The sequence below is a fragment of the Protopterus annectens genome, chromosome 9.part0, assembly GCF_019279795.1.
Source record: "Protopterus annectens isolate FY-2018-M chromosome 9.part0, PAN1.0, whole genome shotgun sequence".
Lineage (NCBI taxonomy): Eukaryota > Metazoa > Chordata > Ceratodontiformes > Protopteridae > Protopterus > Protopterus annectens.
Genome location: NC_056743.1, coordinates 1,549,770,465 through 1,549,792,597, shown reverse-complemented (window position 1 = coordinate 1,549,792,597; position 22,133 = coordinate 1,549,770,465). Strand labels below are relative to the sequence as shown.

Here is a 22,133-nt window from a genome sequence, read left to right as displayed (position 1 = left end):
CCCCATATTTGCAGAAACATTCCAAAATCACAATTTTTTCGCCTGAGGAGGATTTGTTCAGAGGAAAGCACATTTACCACCTATGAGTCAGATTTAAACACAAGGTTCCTTAACCGGGGATATAAAAAAGGTGATATCGTTCAAGGAAGATGGTATGCTACTAACACAAACAGGGAGAATCTTCTACAATACAAGGAGCATAAACAGAAATCTAACTCACAAATTACTACATATGGGAGAAATACAGACACTTTTATCAACTGTGTGCGGAGGCATTGGAATATATTGCTAGCAGATAACAAACTTAGGACAATATTGGATGACAGATGTCACTTTTCATATAGACGGAGTCGGAATATGGGTTCCTTTCTCAACCACTATAAACATATCAACAAGAATGTGAATTCATCTAAACAAATAACCTTACAAGGGGTTCTCTGTTGGGCTGTTTCCAATGTGGCCACTGTACACATTGCAATAATATGAGTAAAACAAAGGAATTTACTAGTAGGAACACTGGTGAAGTTTTTTCTATTAGATTCTTTGAAAATTGTCAGTCAGACTGGATGATTTATTTGGCATCATGCAATTGTTCAGAATTTGATGTAGGACGAACTTCACGCTGTGTCAAAGTTAGGATCTCGGAACATCTTAGTGATATTAGGACTTGTAAACCTACGAATGCACTGTACAAACATACAATCAAACTCCCACATGCCAAGTTCAGATTTACTGTGATTGATATTATACAATGGAATACAGTTAATAAATCTGGTTGGCATGCAATAGTAAACAAAATGGAAAAGAAATGGATTATCAAATTAGGTGCACTTTTTTCCCCTGGGTTGAATGAATACATATAAAAATAAAAATGAATGTTTAAATGTATGCAATTCTGTTTTTGGACTGCAGGTGGCGCTGGACCACCCCTCTCTCTCTCTCTCTATATATATATATATATATATATATATATATATATATATATATATATATAGTGAATTTTGTAACAGTTACAAACACTGAGGAAGGCCTAAGGGCCGAAACCGGTATGTTTTTTTCCTCCTTCCTTTAATAAACGGATTTTGGTCCACTGTTTGCTGGCTCTACCATGTTTTTGTAATTTCTTGATGCCTTTGAGCCATGCAGTAACCGTATGTGCAGAGGTCTGATTGCACTTAGGAAGGGTCCCCATGATCACCTCCAGAAGACATCTCATTTGGAGACATCCTTGAGACACTTAAACAGAGAGGTGGTTAAACCCCATAGCAAGCCTTCACCAGAGGAGTCAGTATTTCTGGCAGCCTTTGGAGCTGGCCCATCTTTCTCCTAGGTTACTCTACCCACTGAAGAGCTCATTGATTTGGTCTCTCAGTGGGAGTGGAAGGATCCTGACTCAGTTGAGCCAATACCCAAGAGGCCAGACAGGATTTTGACTCCACCTGTGGGAAAGGAATTTTGGGGTAATGGGGTGCCCATGGATGCCATGGTTGTGGAGGTGGCCACCAAGAAGCAACTTGCTGAACAAAGTCTAGGGTGATAGGTTTGGGAAGCATGTCTATGCTTTATTGACCTTTGCTCTTAGGTCACTGAACCATCTGGTACATTTTACTAGACTGCAAAGGGGCTTGATCAAAGAACTTTCAAAATCTGTTGAGGCTCAGTTATTGGTGGCCTCTCAGTTGACTACCCTCCAATCCATCTAAAATTCATCCAAAAGGCTTATATCACATGTAGTCAAAGGTGGTTCAAGGGCAACAGGTTCAGACATATAAATTAGGAGGCATGCCTAGATGCACCTATGTAATTTTGTGGAGCCCTTCAAGTCCTTGTTTGTCAATGCTGCCTTTGATAGCACTTCTTTGTTTTGCCCCAAAGTGAAGGACACATTATCCAGGTGTGAGAAGGATGGAAAGACCCTCTGTCCAGTGGGCATATATTTTTTGACCTCTCAAAGATCTCTTCTAAGAATCAACAAGGTGGACAGAAGATCTGATTCAAGAAGTCCCAGGGTCCCTTCCAGGACACGTGGAGAAAGTTCCTCTAGGGCAGAGGGAGGAACCCTAATAGACAATGATGCCCCCGCAGCAGAAGAGGACCACAATACCAGGGATCCTGAGATTCTTTCTCTTACAGACCCTACCAGTGCTCCTGAAAGGAGGCCCAATTGTCCCCCCTCTGGAGGTACTTGAGAGTCAACTATCCCTGCACCAGAGAGCCTGGCTAGACATAACAAAATATACTTGGGTGCAGAGGATTTCTTTTTCTCTTCCACCTCCAACTCTATACAAACTTCCCAATGTTCCGCCCAGTCAGAGGAAAGAAGCAGCAATCCAAATATAAAAGCTGCTAGAAAAACAGTCATCCAAGAGGTCCCAGCAGAGCAGATAGAATCCGGAACTTACTGAAATTCTTTTGAATGGCAAAGAAAACAGGGGAATGGAGATCAATGTTGGATCTCAGCAACTTGAACAAGTCAGTTCAACATACAAAGTTTCTGATGGTCACAATTCAGTCTATTCTACCTTCTTGGCAAGGATGACTAGCTGTGCTCAATAGACCTTCAGGATGCGTACTATCACATAAAGATGAACAGACAATCCAAAAGGTACTTAGGCTTCCGACTGGGAGACAGTCACTACCAGTTCAGAGCACTGCCTTTGACCTCACCACAACTCCCAGGGTGTTTACCAAATGCATGGCAGTAGTGGCAGCTCACTCCAGACTGCCAGGATTCTGGGTGTTTCCATTTCTAGATGACTGGCTCATTACCACCCCAACCAGGCATCTACTAACAAGAGCAATAGATCATATTCTCATCTGGGGGGGGGGGGTAACCATAAATTATGACATGTCTCATCTACAACCAACTCAAATTTTGGAATTCATATGAGCAGTTTTCAGCACATCTGTGACAGCTTCTCTTCCTCTCTCAAAAGTGCAGACTATAATATTCCAAGTCAAGAGAATAATTTGCAGGACTTGTCTTTCAACACAGTTGATCCTTCAGGCTTGGGGTCAATGTTAGCTGCCATAATTTTAGTTCCTCTACCAAGGTTTCATATGAGAACTCTTCAATGGATGCTAGCAACACAATGGTCCATTCTTTACCAGCGCATGTCAACACAAATAAGGGTCACTCAGGCATGCAAAAGGTACCTCTGGTGGTGGATTCATTCACAGCAAGTTCTTCAAGGCCGTCCTTTCATTCTCCCTCAGCCCATGGCTATGGACGCTTCCCAGATCTGGTGGGGGGCACTTTCTGGAGGGAACTGTCCAAGGCACTTGGTCCCCGAAGAGGCCAACTTGCATATCAATGTCCTAGAGATAAGAGCAGTGCTTTCAGCATTGCAGGCCTTCCAGGATGCTGTCCCTTCAGGGACAATTGCTATTCAAATGGACAATATGTCTGTAGTTTGGTACATGACCCAACAAGGACGGACCAGGTCATATTCCTTGTGTTGAGAAGCACTCAGAGTGTGGCAATGGGTGATCTCATCCAACCGCGTTCTCATAGCAATGCACATTCCAGGGAAATCCAACGTGCTAGCAGACAAATTGAGCAGGTCCATTCTTCTGCCTCATGAGTGGTCTCTCAACAGGAAAGTGGCAGAAATGGTTTTCTGCCAATAGGGCCAGCCTTGTTGCTATCTTTTTGCTTCTCCCCTAAACAACAAATGCAGCAGCTACTTTGCCTAATCCCTCCTCAGGGGGAGGCAACAAGGGACACTCTACTTCATGATTGGCCCCCCAGTCTACTTTATGTTTACCCAACAATTCCTCTAAATCTGAACTTCTTGCAGAAAGCTACCAGGTTGAAGAGCAAAGTCATCCTCATTGCATCTTACTGGTGTCGTCAGATTTGGTTCCGCTTCCTGTGGACTTATCTTCTTTGCCAGTCTTGGATACTGGATCTGATTCCAGATCTCCTGTCACATCAAACAGACATGGTTTATCTGGCTATCTCATACCTCAAGGTAGCAATGTGGTTTCTTCAATTCCGTTAATAGCCAGACAACCAATGCTCACTTTCTCTGTTCATTATACTCTTTTATCTTCCCATAAACCTTCAAGTGAGAAAGCTGTATAGAAATAAATGGAAAAGGATTTTACTAGACACAACAAAATCACATTGACCCCCTTTTCAGCCCCAATAAATAATACATTTGAATGTTTAGCTTCCAACTCTAATGAAGGAGCAAGCTCCTCTACTATTGAGGTTCATTTGGCACCAGTTTCTAATTCTCATATTGGATTTGAAAATTCTTCTGTGGCCTTTTCTAAAATTTGTAAAGTATTCCTCAGAGGCACTTTTCTCTTGAGATCCACGTATAAAGACCCTACTCCACCATGGGATTTGAATTTGGTACTGCAGGCCTTAATTCACTCCTCTTTTGAGTCAGCGGCAAAATATGACCTTAAATTTCTGACTTGGAAAACTGTCTTTCTAGTGGCCTTTACCTCAACCAGAAGAGTTTCAGAACTTCAAGCTTTGTCATTGAAACCTCCATACTTGGTTTTACATTATAAACCAATGAGACTTTCCTACCCAATGTGGTGTAAGAATCCAGTATCAATCAGTTCATTACTTTGGCAGTATTCTTTCCTAAATTTACAAACAAAGGTGAATATATGTTGCATTTATTGGATGTTCACAGACAATTATGTTTTTATTTACATAGGAAGGACAAAAGAAATTAGAAAGACAGACCAGTTGTTTGGTTTTTTTGCCGATGTGAAATTTGGAAAGCCTGTGGCAAAAGTAACTTTAGTCAGATGTCTGATGGATTGTATCTGTCTTATCTATAACAAAACTGGGTCTATCCTTAACAAAACCTTTAAGAGCTCATTCAACTAGGTCCATGGCAACTTCTTCAGTCTTTCAATCTAGAGTTTCTATGGACAACATATGTGCAGCTGCAACCTGGGCAAATTCTCAAACCTTTATCACTCATTACAACCTGGATCTGGTCTTGAAGGGTAGAGCAGCTTTTTCAACTGTGCTCAGGAATATCCTTCCTTAGAGTCAACCCAGAATTTTAGGCAGCTGGGGACTCTGCCCAGCAGTTGAGGCTAGAATGTAAATTGACATCAGAGAAAGAAGTTATGTACTCACCATAACATTCCATCTGTGTTGTCAATTTTGATTCGTCCTCAACTTTCTGCCCAACAACCCCCATCCCTTATTTCAACAAACTTCTGGAAGAACGAGACATTATAAAAACATCACTGTCCTTTATGATTGTGTTTTAGATATAGTTTGATCTGTAGGTCATATACATTTTTATTATGCACCTGTATATAACGACAGTTACATTTTCAGGTAAAATCTGCAAACAAGATCTGGGGTATGTTAGGGGGTGGTGCATCATGAGTAAGGGAGAGGCTTGAGAGGTATTTTGCTTATCACAAGCTTTAATAACGGCCGAGTCGGATCTGAGGTTTGGATCCAAACCCAATAGTTCCAACAGTTGAGGAAGAATGAAAATGGACAACACATATGGAATGTTATGTTGAGTACTTAACTTCTTTTTTCTAGTGAATCTTTAATTACTATTTTAAACGATAAGGCAAGCAGCATTGTTATATTCATTTTAATTTAATTGTGCAGCCCTGTTAACACAAATGTGCTATTTGTGCTTGTAAGGTACACACTCCTGAAGGAAATAAATGGCTTGCTCTTTCAACATTCAGCATTAGTGATGGTCTGGCGAAGATAGGCCAGAATAGTTTTGTTGGACAAAAGTGTGATACATACTGGAATTAATTATTTATTGCAGATATATGTTAACAAACTTGGCTTAAGAGCAGCTGGGCATGGTACTTATAAAGGCAGATTTGTATGTCACACTATTATGTCTTTTCCTTATGTATGGCTTAGTATCTCCTTCCAAATCCTACAAATCCTGCAATCTTACAATCTTACAAGTCCTTACAAATAATGCAATGAAAGAAAAACAAAGAACTAAATAAACTTAAACTGTACCATCTTGAAAATATAGTTATGGTGAAAATATGTAACATTGCTCCAGAATGCCACCCGTTTTCCATACTGTATGCTTATGAAAAGTAGGCCTCATGACAGTTCTGACTTGTACTTCATGTTGTATATTTACCTTAGAGGACTGCATGTATCGCACATATAAGTGTTTGCTTAATTCTGTTAAATCAAATGGGATCTGTTTATGTATAATCTTGAGATGTTGCTTTATCAATAAGCTTATACTGGCATTGCTTAATAAATCAGTATCTTAACATTTATAGTCTCAAGTCATTGTTAAAGGCTGGTATGACATAAACTTGTGTATCAATTAAACTAAGAAGCTCTTTGATTCTGTTATTACCAATTACTAGTTTTCTAAGTAGAACATGTCTGTTTGATTTTTCAGAGTAGTCACAAAACTTATCCAGGAAATAAAGAAGAAAGATGAAAGAAGAGGTTTCTTTCAGAAAAAGTAAGTCTCATTTTTATTTCATATTTGTACTTACTTTTGATAAAGTTCTGATGAGCAGACCTGTTTGTGGTAGACACCCTGGAACAACAGCTCTAGCTCAAAGCATAAGTCAAAATTACAGAATATACTTACAGACAAAAGTGCTATACAATTTGTAGATATGGATGTATGTGTATTGTGCAATTTTAAAGGCAGCAAAGATCAGCAGTCTTACAGAAACAGTCATCCTTCTGGGTTTACTACTCAATGGTAACACAATATTCCTCTAGAACCTTTTCCTTAGTCAGTTGTTTTCATGCTGTAACATCGGTTTGGAAACTGCCCCATCTCTTAGGCTCTGGCAGCAATGTTCTGCAGCAACTGTCCTTCAGTTGTTATCCTTTTAATGTGCCAGCTCACAGATGCCCTTGACAAATAGAAAAAGCAACTATGCAGGCATACCACAGAGCTGTTTCTCTCAAATTGGGAAAAATTATGTTCAAATAAGGTTGCTTCTTGTAGGTAGCAAAAGGTATAGACTTAGGTCTTTGTCATGAAAACATGTGCAAAAATACCTGCTAACAATCCAACAATATGAATTATGAAAAGCAGCAGAGACTTCCAGTCTTAGAAAAAAATGGCAGTGTTTATTGTAAAAATACATACAAATGCAAGTTCTTCCAAAAGCAGAAGTCTTATGGTTTAGCAAAACTTTGCAGTAAGTGCTTTTAGTACAATCCATTGCAGCTTGGATGCAATCTCTTTCAGTAGGTCTGGATGCAATCTCTTTCAGTTGGTTTGCCCCCCACCCCCACCCCAGATGATCTACTCTAGCAACAAGGATTCTCTCTGCACATAAAGCGGCAATTTCATTTAAGGTGATGGCAGCAGTTCTCTGGCTAATACAACAAGTACCTCTCTGTTCTTAAAACATATATATTTTTATCTTACATATTTAAATGAAATGAGAGGTTCCTAGGTTAGATTCTTGGCTGAGGTACCTTCTGTGCAGAGTCTACATGTCCTTCCTGTGTTCCTGTGGGTTTGCACTGGGTGGCCTGGTTTCCTCCCACATTCCAAAGACATGCAGCAGGCATACCTCTCAACCTCTCAGAGCAAAAAAAACTGGACCAAGCCATAAACAATGGGGGACAAAGGCCCAAAAATAGGGACACTTTTTAAATATTGCTTTTACAAACTTAGAAAGTTGATAGAATAACAGGTTTTGCATTTGCATGAATTTTCTGAAGGGTATGAAGCCTGAAACTCAAATGTCTGTCATTATTTGTTGACTTCATCCCTCAATGATATGCCAGTGATTTGCTAGAAAACCACAATTTTAGGAGAAAAAGACCAAAAATATGAGGCAAAAACCTAGACATTCAGAGAAAATCTGTACAGTTGAGAGGTATGGCATCAGGTGGAGTGGGCACTCTACATTGGCCATAGATGTAAGTGTGCATGCAAGTGTGTGGTGTGGAAAAACTAACATGGCAGGGATAGCCACCTGGAGGGGTAAACCTTAGCTGTAGATGATTGTTACTATTGAAGTCATACCCCGACCCTATGTGCATGCAAACATAGCACTATTTACAATATTATGTTCATCTGGACACTTTATTTGGCAAGAGCCACTGTGTTATGTTGCTACACACACACACACACATACACACACACACACACACACACACACACACACACACACACACGCGCACACACACACACACACACACACACACACACACATGTGCGCATATGTGCAAAGGCATCCATACCTATAAAATATGTCAATATTATACAGATATATATGTCTATGTGTATACACACACACACACACACACACACACACACACACACACACACACACACACACACACACACACACACACACACACACACACACACACACACACACACAAAAATATATATATATATATATATATATATATATATATATATATATAAATTGTGTGTGTGTGTGTGTGTGTGTGTGTGTGTGTGTACAGTAGCATACTGGTGCCTGTGTCAATCTAAATGTGCTAGCCTAGAAAGGTCAGATTGCATAATGATTAATGGTCCCTTTAAGGAGAAAAATCCAGAAACAAGGAAGTATTTTAGTGGAAATAAGGGAAAACTGCACATCAGAATATTAGAAGCACACTGCCATAGTGAATAAGAGATTTATGATGTTTGGGTCTGTGGGCAGTCAGGGCAGAAGTCTATATAATCCGAAAAGCACTCCGGACTCAGAAATGCCAATAAAAACGTTTAATCTTACAAAGCTTTTGGGATTTCTCCCTTCATAAGTTTTTTAACACTGATGAAGGGAGAAGTCCTGAAAGCTTTGTAAGATTAAAAGTTTTTATTGGCATTTCTGAGTAAGGAGTGCTTTTTGGATTTTACTGGTTTTATTGCCATTGACTTAGTTTCCTGGCTTCCTGGATCCTATTTTCCTTCTGCAGAACTCTATAAAGACATATGTTGACTAGAAAAAAGAAGTAATGTGATCCAGATGATACCCCTTAGAGGGAAGGGAACTTACCCCCGAAGGCGGATGTCAGATGGACTTATTACCTGGGTAGAAGGTGAAGCTGATTTGTTGTTCCTTAATGCTAGAATTTAGGTTGAATCTGCTTTGTCATTCCCTATTTTAGGAACTGGGAGGTAAGATATTTTGATGTCTGGAAGTCTGTGTAAGTTCTGTTTTATGTTTGCCATAGTCCTATTTAGAAATTAATTTTGCATTTAACAGGCAGATGTTGTCATACTGTGGAAATGCCCTCTTGAATAAATATATTTATGCTGGATTACAAACTGCCTTGTTTGATAAGAGCTGCATTACTTTTGTGAACTTCATTTATTTGTCAATAAATATGATTTTAAAGTGGCTTGTTCATCTGAAACCCCCAATTACAGCTGTGTATGTTTATATATACATATGTGTGTGTGTTATCTATGTGTGCACATATATATTATACATAGATAAACATACATTATACATTCTTGAGTGTAAAGTATTGTAACCATGATGCAGTTATACAGGATAAATATAAAACATCCAAAATGTCTCAACTACAGAAAACTACTGAGGCTCATGTAACAATTTACATATCATAATCGGCAATTTATATTTACATATCAAATGGGATGTTTTCAAAGTATTACCTGAAAAGAAAGCATGCATAATATGTACAGTGAACTTAAAATATTGAAAGAAGTAACCAAGTCTAAGATAATTGGTGGGGGATGAGGTAGTAGACAAAAAAGGAGAGAGGCAAGAAGATGGTAGCAATTAGGAAATGGAGAAGGATGCAAACAAGTACCAAAAGTGAAGAAAGCTCAAGTAAGGAGGTAGAAACAAAGCTTTGCATCAGTCAAGGTTTCAAAAGTCTGAGCATCTTTAAGTAGAGTGAATGATTCAATGCGCATGAAGGGTTCTGTAATTCCTTGTCTGCAATTAGAGATCCAGCTTGCTCAGAAAAAAGGATGCAATGGATTTTCTAAAATGATTGCCTTCTGAAATCTTTCTGATTTATATTATAAGACTGTTCTAGAGTTGGGCCACCCCAGAAGGGTTAATAGTAATTCCCTGATGGTTAGTAGACTTGTGAGTTTAATGAACTGTTATACTTATGACCTGAAGCTGTATGTGAGAAAATAATGAGTGACAGTCCATAATGCTGGTCATCAGTCAGGTTTGAATAGAAAGGAATATGATGGACCATCTTTAGCTACACTAAAGTTAAAACACTCTAATCAGAAATAGCAGTTACAGAGTGATGGGATTTGGTAGTTTTGCTGCAAATTTGACAGCCTTATTACAAACAAGTTCAATCTCAGAGAGTAAAGTGTTGGGGAAACTGGTAAATGCAGGGCATAATACAGAAGGCTTAGTGGGAGAAAACCATAGGCATTGCTTGTACAGTTTTGGTCCATTAAGGTTTGGCTTAATTCTATCTAAGAGACAATGTTTCTGCTGAATCTTCCAGCTTTGTCAACATATAAACCACATCTAATTTCTGATGAATTATTACCCCCAGATCACTTTGTGTTGATAGCTGCCCCAGTCTGGGTGTGGATGATAAGGTACGTACTGGTACATCTTAAAGGAAAACTTTGCATATAATTGAACATTTATTTGAAATTGCAGTGCCTAAGTAATAATTTCATAACTGGTGTACTAAATTACTAGAACAGTTTACATGAATATTTCCTGAAATCTAGTGATGATGTAAAAACCTGGTTTTGTTTATGAGATACTTCTTAGAGTAAGGAGCGAAAATATACAACAGTCTATGAATCTCTTCCGCTGCAGTGTTAAACTAAGAAGGTATAGGGATTATGTTTTTTGGGATATTGTGTTTGCAATTTGTGATGATGCTTATATTCACTTGTTGAAACTCTTTCAGAAAGTTACAAATTTGTAACCATAACTATTATAACAGGCAGAATAATGAAATTATATAGTATTGTTAGGAATTCAGATATTATATATATCCTGTTTGCTAAAGGGGCAACAATCGGCTAGAGGATTGGGCACCACTGTGGCACAACAGGTAGCATTGTTGCTTCACAGCAAGAGGTTCCCCATTTTGATTCTTGACTGGAGTGCTCTTTTGTGTGCAGCCTGCATATCTTCCTTGCGTTTATTTAAGTTTTTCTGGGTACCCTGATCACTTCCACAATAGGTATGAGTGTGTGTGTGTGTGTGTGTGTGTGTGTGTGTGTGTGTGTGTGTGTGTGTGTGTGTGTGTGTGTGTGTGTGTGTGTGTGGGTGTGTGTGTGTGTGTGTGGGGTGTAGAGGAACAGTTGTCAGATCTGTCACCTGGCAGTGTGAACACTAGATGTTAAGTTGTCTATCTCGCCTTCATTCTTGCTGGATGGGTTCAGAGCCGAGCCACTCTAAAAGCTCGAGAGCTAGTTCCACTGGCTCGAGGCTCCCCTATATCCCACAATGCTAGGCAGTAACTCCTCAGATCTCGTTTGCCGCTATAGCGATCGAGGTGCTCTTCCAACCGGCTCTTCAGGTTAGTTACTTTAAAAACAAAGTTAACTAAGATAGACCCCCTTTAAGTTAGTTTTTCTGTATTATTTACTTAGTTAGGTAGTTTCTTTAACATTCCCTTGCAAATTCTCCCCCCTTTTTTCCAAGAACTTTTAGAGTTCTTCCATTAGGCCCTGTCCCTCCCTTCCTAGTAGTTGGAGTGACTGTGTTTTTTCTGTAGGGAATTATTTAGTTTAATTTAGTTTAATTTAAATTAATTCAGTTTAACTTCATTTAGTGTAATCTGTGTGTGTGTGAGTGTGAGTGATTACACTATCTTCTTTAGAAATATCTAAAGAATCGAAGGTCTCAGGCTTTAAGAAGTGTGACTCGTGCTGTCAGAAGATGTCTCTGACAGACAGTCACACTTCTTGTGTATACTGCCTGGGACCTTTGCACCTGCAGGACTCATGCGCTGTTTGCCATGGTTTCAGCCCTAGAGTCCTGCAGGAGCGAAAAAATAAGCTTATTTTAAGAGGCTTATTGAAGCCTGAGGGTCCCCCAACTCAATCTTCGGGGAAACCCTCCAAGCCTACCAGACCGTCGGCTCCTGTATCTGAGTCGTCTTCGGGGGCTTCGAAACCTGATGATTCTCGAACACATGTTTCCACTGTTCCCTCGGCTCCGGTCGGAGCCGAGGTAGTCACTGCTGAGTCGGCTCCAATAAGGCTATCGGAACCGACTTCTAGAAAGAGGTCCAGGTCACCATCTATCGGCTCCGTTCATTCGGCTCCAGCATCTCCATTGTTGTCTGAACGGAGCCATAGATCTCACTCCTCTAGGTCGTTGAGACTGTCAGATCATGACCTTCAGAGGGTAGTGAGTCGACTTCTTAAGTCCGAGGCACTGGCCCAAATGCTTCAGAGCCCGACTCAACAGTCGATGGCTAATCCTGTCACTCAGAATGTTCCTCCTCTGACTCTCTTGAGTTCGGAGCCGGGGCAGCTTGGACCCGAGACCGTGGGTGCGTCGGAACCGATACCTTTGTCTTCGGTGCCGTCGTCTGCTCTGATGTCTTCTTTGGAAGAATCTCAGTGCCAGACTTCCCTCGTCGGCTCCAAGGGGCGAGTGGCATCGGACCCTTGTCCGACTTCTCTCCCTCTTGGTGCTTCGACGCTGGTGAGTTCGGCTCCGACATCGACCTCTGAGCCATCGCTGTCGGTGCCAAGGGAGGTTTTCAGCTTTTCGGAGCGGAGACCTCTGGCTCTGCCTGACAGGGGTGCCTTCGAGGTCATGAGGAGCGTGTTGGAACCTGGTTCAACCCCACAGTCGGCTCCATCTGCCCCTCCCTCCACGGTGCCTGCGGTGATTTCTTCTCACTCCCTCATCCCGGATCGTAGAGAGCCAGCTCCTCAAGTATCCCCAGTGGGGATCTCCTCCTCTTCCGAGGCCTCTCCTGACCCGGTAGGAGAGCCCCCTAGGAAGAGGCAGTGCAAGAGGAAGCACATCGACTCCCCTGAGTCTGTCACCTCTGACACTGATTTAGAAGATTCTGAAGGTTCCCCTCGTTCCCCCTTTGAAGATGTCTCATTCGCAGACATCCTCGAAATCTTAAAACAGAGGGGGAATTGGCCAGCCCTCAACCCTTCAGAGGATGAATCAGTGTATCTTGAGGCGTTTGGCTCTCGCCCTTCCACCTCCTGGGTGTCCCCTCCCTTTGACCCCTCATGGAAGTGGTGGTGAGGAAGGTCTGGACGGCTCCTGACTCAATGGAACCCACCCCCAGGAGACCATCAAAATTTATCACTGCCCCCAAAGACAAAGAATTCTTGACCAAAGGCGTCTCTGTTGATGCTATGGTGGTGGCTGCAGCCACCAAGAAGGAGCTTGCTGATCCTTCAGTGCCTGTTCATCCTCTTAACAAGGAGTCTAGGACTATGGACAGGTACGGGAAGCGGATGTTCTCGTCAGCGACTTTTTCTATGTGCTCGCTGAATTACCTGTGTCATTTCACTCATCTCCAGAGGGATTTGCTCAAGGAAGCGAGTGAAATGTTAAAGGATCCAACAGCTGCGGGTTTTCAGGATAGAATGAACTCTCAGCTAGCGACCCTCAACTCAATAGCTAACTCCTCCATGCGCCTTCTTTCATACGTGGCGGATGGGGCGAGTAGAGCGGCAGGTACAGGTGTGGCGTTACGTCGGCACGCCTGGATGCGGCTGTGTAACTTTGCGGACCCTTTCAAGGCGTCCTTCACTAACTCCCCTTTTGATAGATCATCCCTGTTTGGTCCTCAAGTGAAGGAAACCCTGACTAGGTGTGAGACTGATGGCAAGACTCTCTCTGCCATCGGAGTCCATTTTTCTACTCCTTCTAGGCCTTACCCCAAGGGCCAGAAGGGGGGAAAGATGTGGTTCTGCAAACAACCACAAGGAGTTTCGCCTGACGCACAGAGTCGGTTCCCACCTAGAGGCAGAAGGGGGAACAATAATAATAGACGCCGTCCTAGAGGCAGAGGGGGCCCGCAGAATCAGGGCAGTCGAGAATCCTTCTCTGACAAGCCCTTTCAGCATCCCTGAGGTGTTGCCCGACTGTCCACCTTTGGAGGCAGTCGGGGGAAGATTATCTCTGTACCCAGAAGCCTGGCTTTCCCTTACTCAAGACAAATGGGTACAGTCTATCATTTCCGAAGGCTACAAAATCCCTTTCTTTTGCATACCAAAGCAGTCCGGAAAATCCCTTCCAGACATTCCACCCAGTCAAAGGGAGCAAGCAGCATTAGAAATTTCAAAGCTGCTAGCAAAAAGAGCTATTCAACCAGTTACAGCAGACCAACAAGGATCCGGAATCTACTCCAAATTCTTTTTGGTTCCAAAGAAAACAGGACTGGAGACCTATTTTGGATCTCAGCAACTTGAACAACTTTGTCAAGAAAACAAAATTTTGGATGGTCATGCTGCAGTCCATTCTACCCCTTCTGGGGCGGGACAACTGGATGTGCTCTATAGATCTCCAGGATGCGTACTATCATATCAGAATGAACCGACGCTCCAGGAGATTTCTCCGCTTCAGGCTGGGAACCAGTCATTTTCAGTTCAGGGCCCTGCCCTTTGGTCTCACTACAGCCCCCTGAGTGTTTACCAAATGCATGGCAGTGGTCGCCTCTCAGCTGAGACAACAAGGATTCCAGGTGTTTCCATATTTAGACGACTGACTCCTAACAGCCCCCACCAAGCATCTTCTCCTTCTTGCCAGAGACTACACCTTACACACGTCAAACACTAGGCATTTCAATAAATTACGAAAAGTCTGTCTTGTCGCCTTGTCATGTTATTACCTTCATAGGTGCAAATCTAGACACAGTCAACATGTCAGCTAGACTCACAGAGCAGAGAATAGCAGACATACACAGACAAGTCTCTCTTGTCTTGCAGAGCAACAAAGTCAAAGCCAGACTGATCCTGAAGGTCTTAGGGATAATGGCGGCGACCATCCCTCTTCTACCATTAGCTCGCTTCCATATGAGAATCTTACAATGGATGCTCTTCACACAATGGTCTTTCCAATGACTTCCAATGTCCCATCCTATTCGGATAACACAATCATGCAAGAATCATCTCTCTTGGTGGATCACATCTCCCCAGCTCTTCCTAGGGAGACCTTTTGTTCCTTCCCCTCCGGTTGCTACAGTGACAATGGACGCCTCCCTGATCGGGTGGGGGGGGGGCATTACCAGGGCAGGACGGTCCAAGGCATGTGGCAACCTTTCGAGTGCCACTTGCACATAAATGTCCTAGAGATGAGAGCAGTGCTTCTAGCGTTGCAAGCCTTACAAGACTCTTTTCCCAAGGGAACTATAGCAATTCAGACAGACAATATGTCTGTAGTGTGGTACATCAACAAACAAGGTGGAACCAGATCTTACCCCCTATGTCGAGAGGCACTCAGACTGTGGCAATGGGTGATTTCTTCTCAGCGATTTCTGTTAGCAACGCACATTCCCGGGAAGTCCAATGTGATTGCGGACAAATTGAGCAGAGCTATTCTCATGCCTCACAAGTGGTCTCTGAAGAATTCAGTGTTGGAGAAAGTTTTTCAAAAGTGGGGCCAGCCTTGCTGTGACCTTTTTGCTACTCCCCAAAACAGCAAGTGTGACGATTTCTTCACCCTCTTTCCCCAACCAGGCCACCCCAGCAGAGACGCTCTAGTCCACATTTGGCCCCGGGGACTTCTGTATGCCTTTCCACCCTTCCCACTGATATCTCAACTAATTCAGAAAGCCATCGCTCAGAAAGCTTCCATGATCCTCATTGCCCCTTACTGGCCTCGACAGGTTTGGTTCCCATTTCTTCACCGTTATCTGTTGGAGCAACCCTGGCATCTGGACCCAGTTCCAGACCTCCTGACCCATCAGTCGGGACAGTTGCACCGCTCCCTCCCTTCTCTGAACCTCACAGCGTGGTTTCTCCAATTCCAACTTTAGCCAGGCTTCCTCTAATATCTCACTCAGTTCGCGATATTTTGATAGCCTCTCATAAATCCTCCACTCGGAAGATTTATAATAGTAAGTGGAAACGTTTTTCCTGTTGGGCACAGTCAAAGGATATAGATCCTTTCACTGCTTCTATTCAGTCTGTTTTGGATTTTCTAGCCGAACTTTTCCACTCAGGTTCGTCTCCGTCCACCATCAAGGTTCAATTGGCGGCTATATCTAACTTTCATGTCGGTGTCTCAGAGTCTTCCATTATGTCTCACAAGCTCTGCAAAGCTTTTCTAAAGGGAGTTTTTCTCCTCAAACTACCTATCAGGGATCCTCCTCCTCTATGGGATCTCAACTTGGTTTTGGCGTCCTTAATTCTTTCCCACTTTGAACCCGCGGCTTCATGCTCAATGAAGTTACTATCTTGGAAAACACTCTTTTTGGTAGCTATCACTTCAGCTCGAAGAGTCTCTGAACTCCATGCTCTGTGTAGTCGACCCCCTTATTTATTGTTTCATAAGGATAGGGTATCTTTACGTACTAACCCGTCCTTTTTGCCTAAGGTAGCTTCACCAGCAAATTTGAATCAAACCATTGATCTTCCAGTTTTCTTCCCTAACTATTCGAACAGATCAGAACATAGATTACACTGCTTGGACGTTCATCGCCAACTTAGGTACTATTTAGACAGGACCAAACAATCCAGGAAATCCGATCAACTGTTTGTGTCCTATGCAGAAGGTAGAATGGGCCTTCCAGTTTCTAAGGTGTCTCTCTCTAGATGGCTTACTTCGTTGATTACCCTTGTTTATGAGATCAGACATCAACAGCTGCCATCCAAACCCAAGGCTCATTCGACTAGAGCTTTAGCCACATCTATAGCTTTTCAAGACAGACTGCCTATTGATTCGATTTGTTCTGCAGCTACTTGGGCTTCTCCCCATACCTTCATATCTCATTATAAGTTGGACTTAGCCTCTAGAGGCCGAGCCAACTTTGGTTCCACTGTACTCAAGAGTCTGTTCTGATAGGCCACCCAGGACAAGGTGCTAGGGACGCGGTCCCATCCAGCAAGAATGAAGGCGAGATAGACAACTTAACATTTAGAAGTTATGTACCTACCATAATGTTCCATGTTAGTTGTCTTCTTCTCGCCTTCTTTCTTGCGTCCCACCATCATTCCCCCTAGCCTGGACAGACCTAGAGGAGATTGTCTTGTGACCTCTTTATCTTTCTCCCATGCTACCACTTCTATATATGCCTCTGTTAGGTTTAGGACACCTCACACTCAGCCTTATAGAGGTGGGTTACCTTTCTCCATGTTATGGAGTTTTTTCCTGCTTGACCTAGCTTTCAAATGAGATCTGAGGAGTTACCGCCTAGCATTGTGGGATATAGGGGAGCCTCGAGCCGGTGGAACTAGCTCTCGAGCTTTTAGAGTGGCCGAGTCGGAGCCGAGGTTCGGCTCCGAACCCGTCCAGCAAGGAAGAAGGTGAGAAGAAGACAACTAACATGGAACGTTATGGTAGGTACATAACTTCTAATTCTAGATGATGGCCATTGATGACGTGACACCCCTACCCTATGTGCAAAAATGAGAAAAAGCATTCACGGACGGATGGATGGATGGAATCAGTTAGAAGATTCCTCCATATTCATATTTTGATTGACACTTTTTGTAAGATTCTGTATGCTTAGGAAGTAGTACCTCTGTGGTGTCTTCTGTAATGTTATAAACACTTTCATATTGATCTTTTTAGTGGTTTTACAGTAGAATCTGTTCTTACAGCATCTATGACCTGGGCTTGAAATGATAGTCATCAAGGAGGCATCGGATTAAGAGGACAGAGTCAGGTCTTTCTAGTGACTATGATTTCATTATCTTGCAAAGCTCCTTAAATCTGATTGTAGCAATTATAAATACATAGGCTCTCAGATTCCCTAGGGAGTTTGCTTCTAGTGCAAAGCCTGGTGAAGACCAGAATTTGTGTTGTGACAGGAATGTGAATGCAATGCATATTAGCTCATGTGACCTTTTTGTACATCATTGCAGTTTCTACCACTTGAAATATATAGTATGACTCACAGCCCACAAGTTTGATGGACTATCATTTGGCTAGCATACCACAAATAGGATCATAGATCATAGATTAGTACTAGGCTAACTGCCCTCGCGAGCCATTTTAAGCCTAGCCAGTTATCCCTTGAGGGGCTCAAACCCTGCACCTTGTGTTTGTAAGACAAACACCTTAACCATTAGGCCACCCTCCCAACCCTCAATAGTAAAGTGAATGCCTTGATCCATACAAGAAGGGAGCTATGGCATTCCAGTCCTGCTTCTGAAGGAAACAGAGGATTCAAACAAAAGAGCTACAGTCTTGCCTTAAATGACTGAAAAGGCTCAGGGATGATTAACTGACTACGGACAAGCATGGAGGACTGAAAAACATGATGATCCATAATAGATGGGTTGGGAGATGGTGCACATCAACAACTACTAAATAATAAATTGTAACGAGTAACAAGCTAGGGGACCATGAAAACAAAGACAAAAAAAAGACTCATAGGTATCCTAAAACTTTCAGCAGGTTTAAATACTCGTCAGTCTTTTTATTTATTTGTTTTGCCTGTGTAGAGCACTGATCTCCATGGACCTTTTTCAGAGTCAGCTCAGGAGCAGTGTCTGCTAAAGTGACTTTCTCAGAACCACACAGTTAGGCAATGGAGGATCAGGGAATCAAACTGTGGACCACCAGACCACAGGAACCATCTCATTAACTGCATTGTAATCCCCTGTGCACCTGCTAGATAGAAGTGGTTAATGGTGAATCAACTCTAGAATATCTATAAAAAAACAGATAGAGAATATTATTACAGTTTTGGCTGCCATGCCCGCAAATAACTCTCCACTAAGGTCTTTTCTTTCTAGAATTATTTTAGCCTACTTACTAGCAAACTTCATGTAATGTTTGCAGTTTCCTTCAAGTAAGCTGGTACCCCACTTCATCTACCTCAACTTGCCCCTACTTGCACTCATCAAACTGGGTGTAACCTTTTGCCATGCAACACTGCCGGTGCTGCCCAAAGGACTAATCTTAGAGCTCACCGATTTCTGCTATGATTTTAACATTAAGGGAACTGGAGTCAGTGGGCTGGCCTTCAAGGCCTCAGCAGACTGTGCATACAGCAGGTTAAGATTCTTATATCTGAGGATGTGTCACTAATGACTGCCTAACATGTTGCTGTGGAACATATGTACATATTTGAGTCAGGTCTTTCTAGTGACTATGAGTTCATTATCTTGCAAAGCTCCTTAAATCTGATTGTAGCAATTATAAATACATAGGCTCTCAGATTCCCTAGGGAAATAAAAGTAGGTCATTACCAGCATCTTCCTTCCCCTGGTCAATTTTATTGACATTTGGGTTTCATCAAACCCAGGACATTGGCCATCACAGACAGATGCTTGTCCCTGTTCCAGTGAATCACCACCCTTATTACCAAATCAGTGCCCTGCAAATAAAAAGAACATATTAATACCGTTAAAAAGTGTGAAAAAATGTGTATGTATGTATGCAAGTATGTCTGCACCTTCATGTGTATGTGTGTATGTGTGTGTGTGTGTGTGTGTGTGTGTGTGTGTGTGTGCGCGTGGGTCTGTATATATTTACCTTAGCAACAGTGTGATACAAACATTTATATGACACAGAGAACAGTACATGTTATTAACAGTTTATCTCTCTCATCAGTTATTTATCAGCATTCCCAAAGTGTCACCATTTATATTTTTCCTGTTTACACATAATGATCTAGGAGTGTGACGAAAACACTTGCTTGAGAGAAATAGCATTTTTGTTCTTCAGCCAAACAGCTGGAAATACTATGCATATTTTTTTCAGAACTGTTTTTCTTTTCCTGCTATTAATTAAATAAAAATAAGATGTTATAAACAAAAAATATTATGGAGATTTATTGGTAGGCTAACCCCCTAGAAAATACCTAGAGAATAAGTACTTGTTAACATTTTGCAAGCATAAAATGATAAATTCAGACCAGGAAATTCTGTTATGAGGAATCCTTAAGCAAATATTTACTTTGCTACCCAATATCATCTTCTCAGGGTTAGTTTCGCAAGTGTTTTTGGTTTCTAATATAATGATTTGAATCGTCCCCATTCCAATGTTAGGGTGCAATTAAAGTTCATGTATTAGCACTGTGGTCTTCTCAGCACCCACAATGTGCCCAGAATTACTTCCTTCTATAACTTCTAAGAGTTACATGCATTGGTAATATATTTATGTACAATTGTAAATTCTTTTTTTATTGGACCTGTTGATCTTACTATTGCTGGAAATGTCTGGGTATTTTTCTTCCACAATGCTTTCATTTGCTTGCAAATCCTGATATGACTTCCTTTTTCTCTGTTATGTAAGACTCTGTAATCACTGAGTAAAGTAATTTCAATGATTAATGCCACTTTTAACTTTTTTCATGGACAGTTATAGTGAGTTTTCTTGCATCAATTCTTTTAACTGTTGGCAATGGGTAAATCCATGTGTTACACATTTCATTATTCTCTGTAGTGATTTGTAGTTCATGTTGAATGAATGGCATTAGATTTGCAAATACCAGTTATTACTGTAATAGAGGCAAAGTTATTAGGTAATTTTTTGTATCAGGCCTGCACTTTCAGTGTCGGCATGCCATAATCTGACCTGCCTGTTTTTTTTTTTTGTGACTGGACTGATGGCATACCTCTCAGCTGTCCAGCAATTTGCAGAATATCTAGATTTTTGCCTCATTGTAGGTCTATACCTCATAACATTTATGGTTTTCTATCAAATCGCTGAGGATTGAAGTCACCAAATAATGAACTGTGTTTGAGTTTCAGACTTTACATCCCTCAGAAAAATACATGCTAACACAAATCTTTTTATTCTGGCAACTTTCTCAGTTTAAAGCCCAGTATTTAAAATCTATCCCTATTTCTGGGCCTTTGTTTCCCTCTTATTTTAGGTTTGTCCAGATTTCTTGTACGAAGATATTGAAAGGTATGACTGATAGCTACTAGTCAAAATGCAATCACTGCAGTGAGCCGGTTCTACCTTGCTTTAGCGCTAAAGGATCAGTCAGGAAGCTGTAATATAAGTCATTGTAAGTAAACAGCCATGGAATTCATCTGCCTTAGAATAATGGGTGTTAAAGTTCAAAAGGCTGCAGCTGTGACCCTCAGAAAACAACTGGTAAATGCAAATGTGAGGGAATCACATGCTAAGTGTAAGGTTGTGGCATCTCATAGCATTCCCTTAATGAGATGTATAGCAGCTTGGATGCAGTATATGTATATTTAACACGTGTGTGAGAGTGCAGGGAGGGTGAACACCTCCCCCTCAAAAAATGTGATTAAAGTATAATATTCAGAATTTGTTTTGTTCAGAATTTGTTTTCTAAAACTGCGGTGGTGGTGCTGTGGTAATGTTGTCGCCTCACAGTAAGATGCTGTCTGATTCGATTCTCAGCTAGAGCGTCTTCTGCGTGGAGACATGCGTGAATGGGCGTACCTTTGTTGAAGGTTGTGTGCCAGGGCTGGTAACTCGGCACGTAAAAATCAACTACCAATCATAAGCAGACCGGAGTTCCGCTGTGGCAACCCCTAACTGGGAAAAGCCGAAAGACACAAATTCAGACTTGTTTTCTGTTGGAATCGGTGTTCATATTTCAAACTCTCAAGGCTAGCAGCGCTGGGCCTTGTATTTCTAGCCAGAAACCTGGAACAATAATCTTAGGACTTTGAAATGATTTGTACAAAAACAAATACCATACAATATACACAACCTTATACAGCCCGAGCATTTCCAGAGTAAACTCCAGAATGTAAAACTCAACGAAAATCCAAATCACTGTGAGTGATTTTAACTATCCAAAGACTGATCATGTAAATATAACTATTAATTGGTTGGATGGACTAATCAAAATTTCAGGGGTGGCAGTATCTTAAATATCATACTGATATACATGAGCTCCTTCTTCTCCACCTGTGATATGTACACTATAATTAACATATATCATGACACCATCATCTTAAACCTCAGTAGACTTAAAACTAAGTCATGAACAAACAGTTCTTCCAGGATTTTAACTATGCAAACTATGATGCAGTAAATGACAAATAACAAACTTATACAATCAGATTGAGTTACCTTCTTCAGTAACCCAAACAAATCTACTCAGAATACCA

At 41.6% G+C, this 22,133-nt stretch overlaps 1 protein-coding gene across 1 annotated transcript in view; it reads left to right on the top strand.

Annotated features, from left to right (window-relative positions):
• LCP2 (lymphocyte cytosolic protein 2) overlaps positions 1-22,133 on the top strand; it is a 1,995,233-nt gene that overhangs the window by 745,894 nt on the left and 1,227,206 nt on the right. Inside the window, exon 4 of the mRNA XM_044084497.1 lies at positions 6,387-6,452. Coding sequence (XP_043940432.1) covers positions 6,387-6,452 — 66 coding nt within the window. The remainder of the gene's footprint in view (positions 1-6,386; positions 6,453-22,133) is intronic.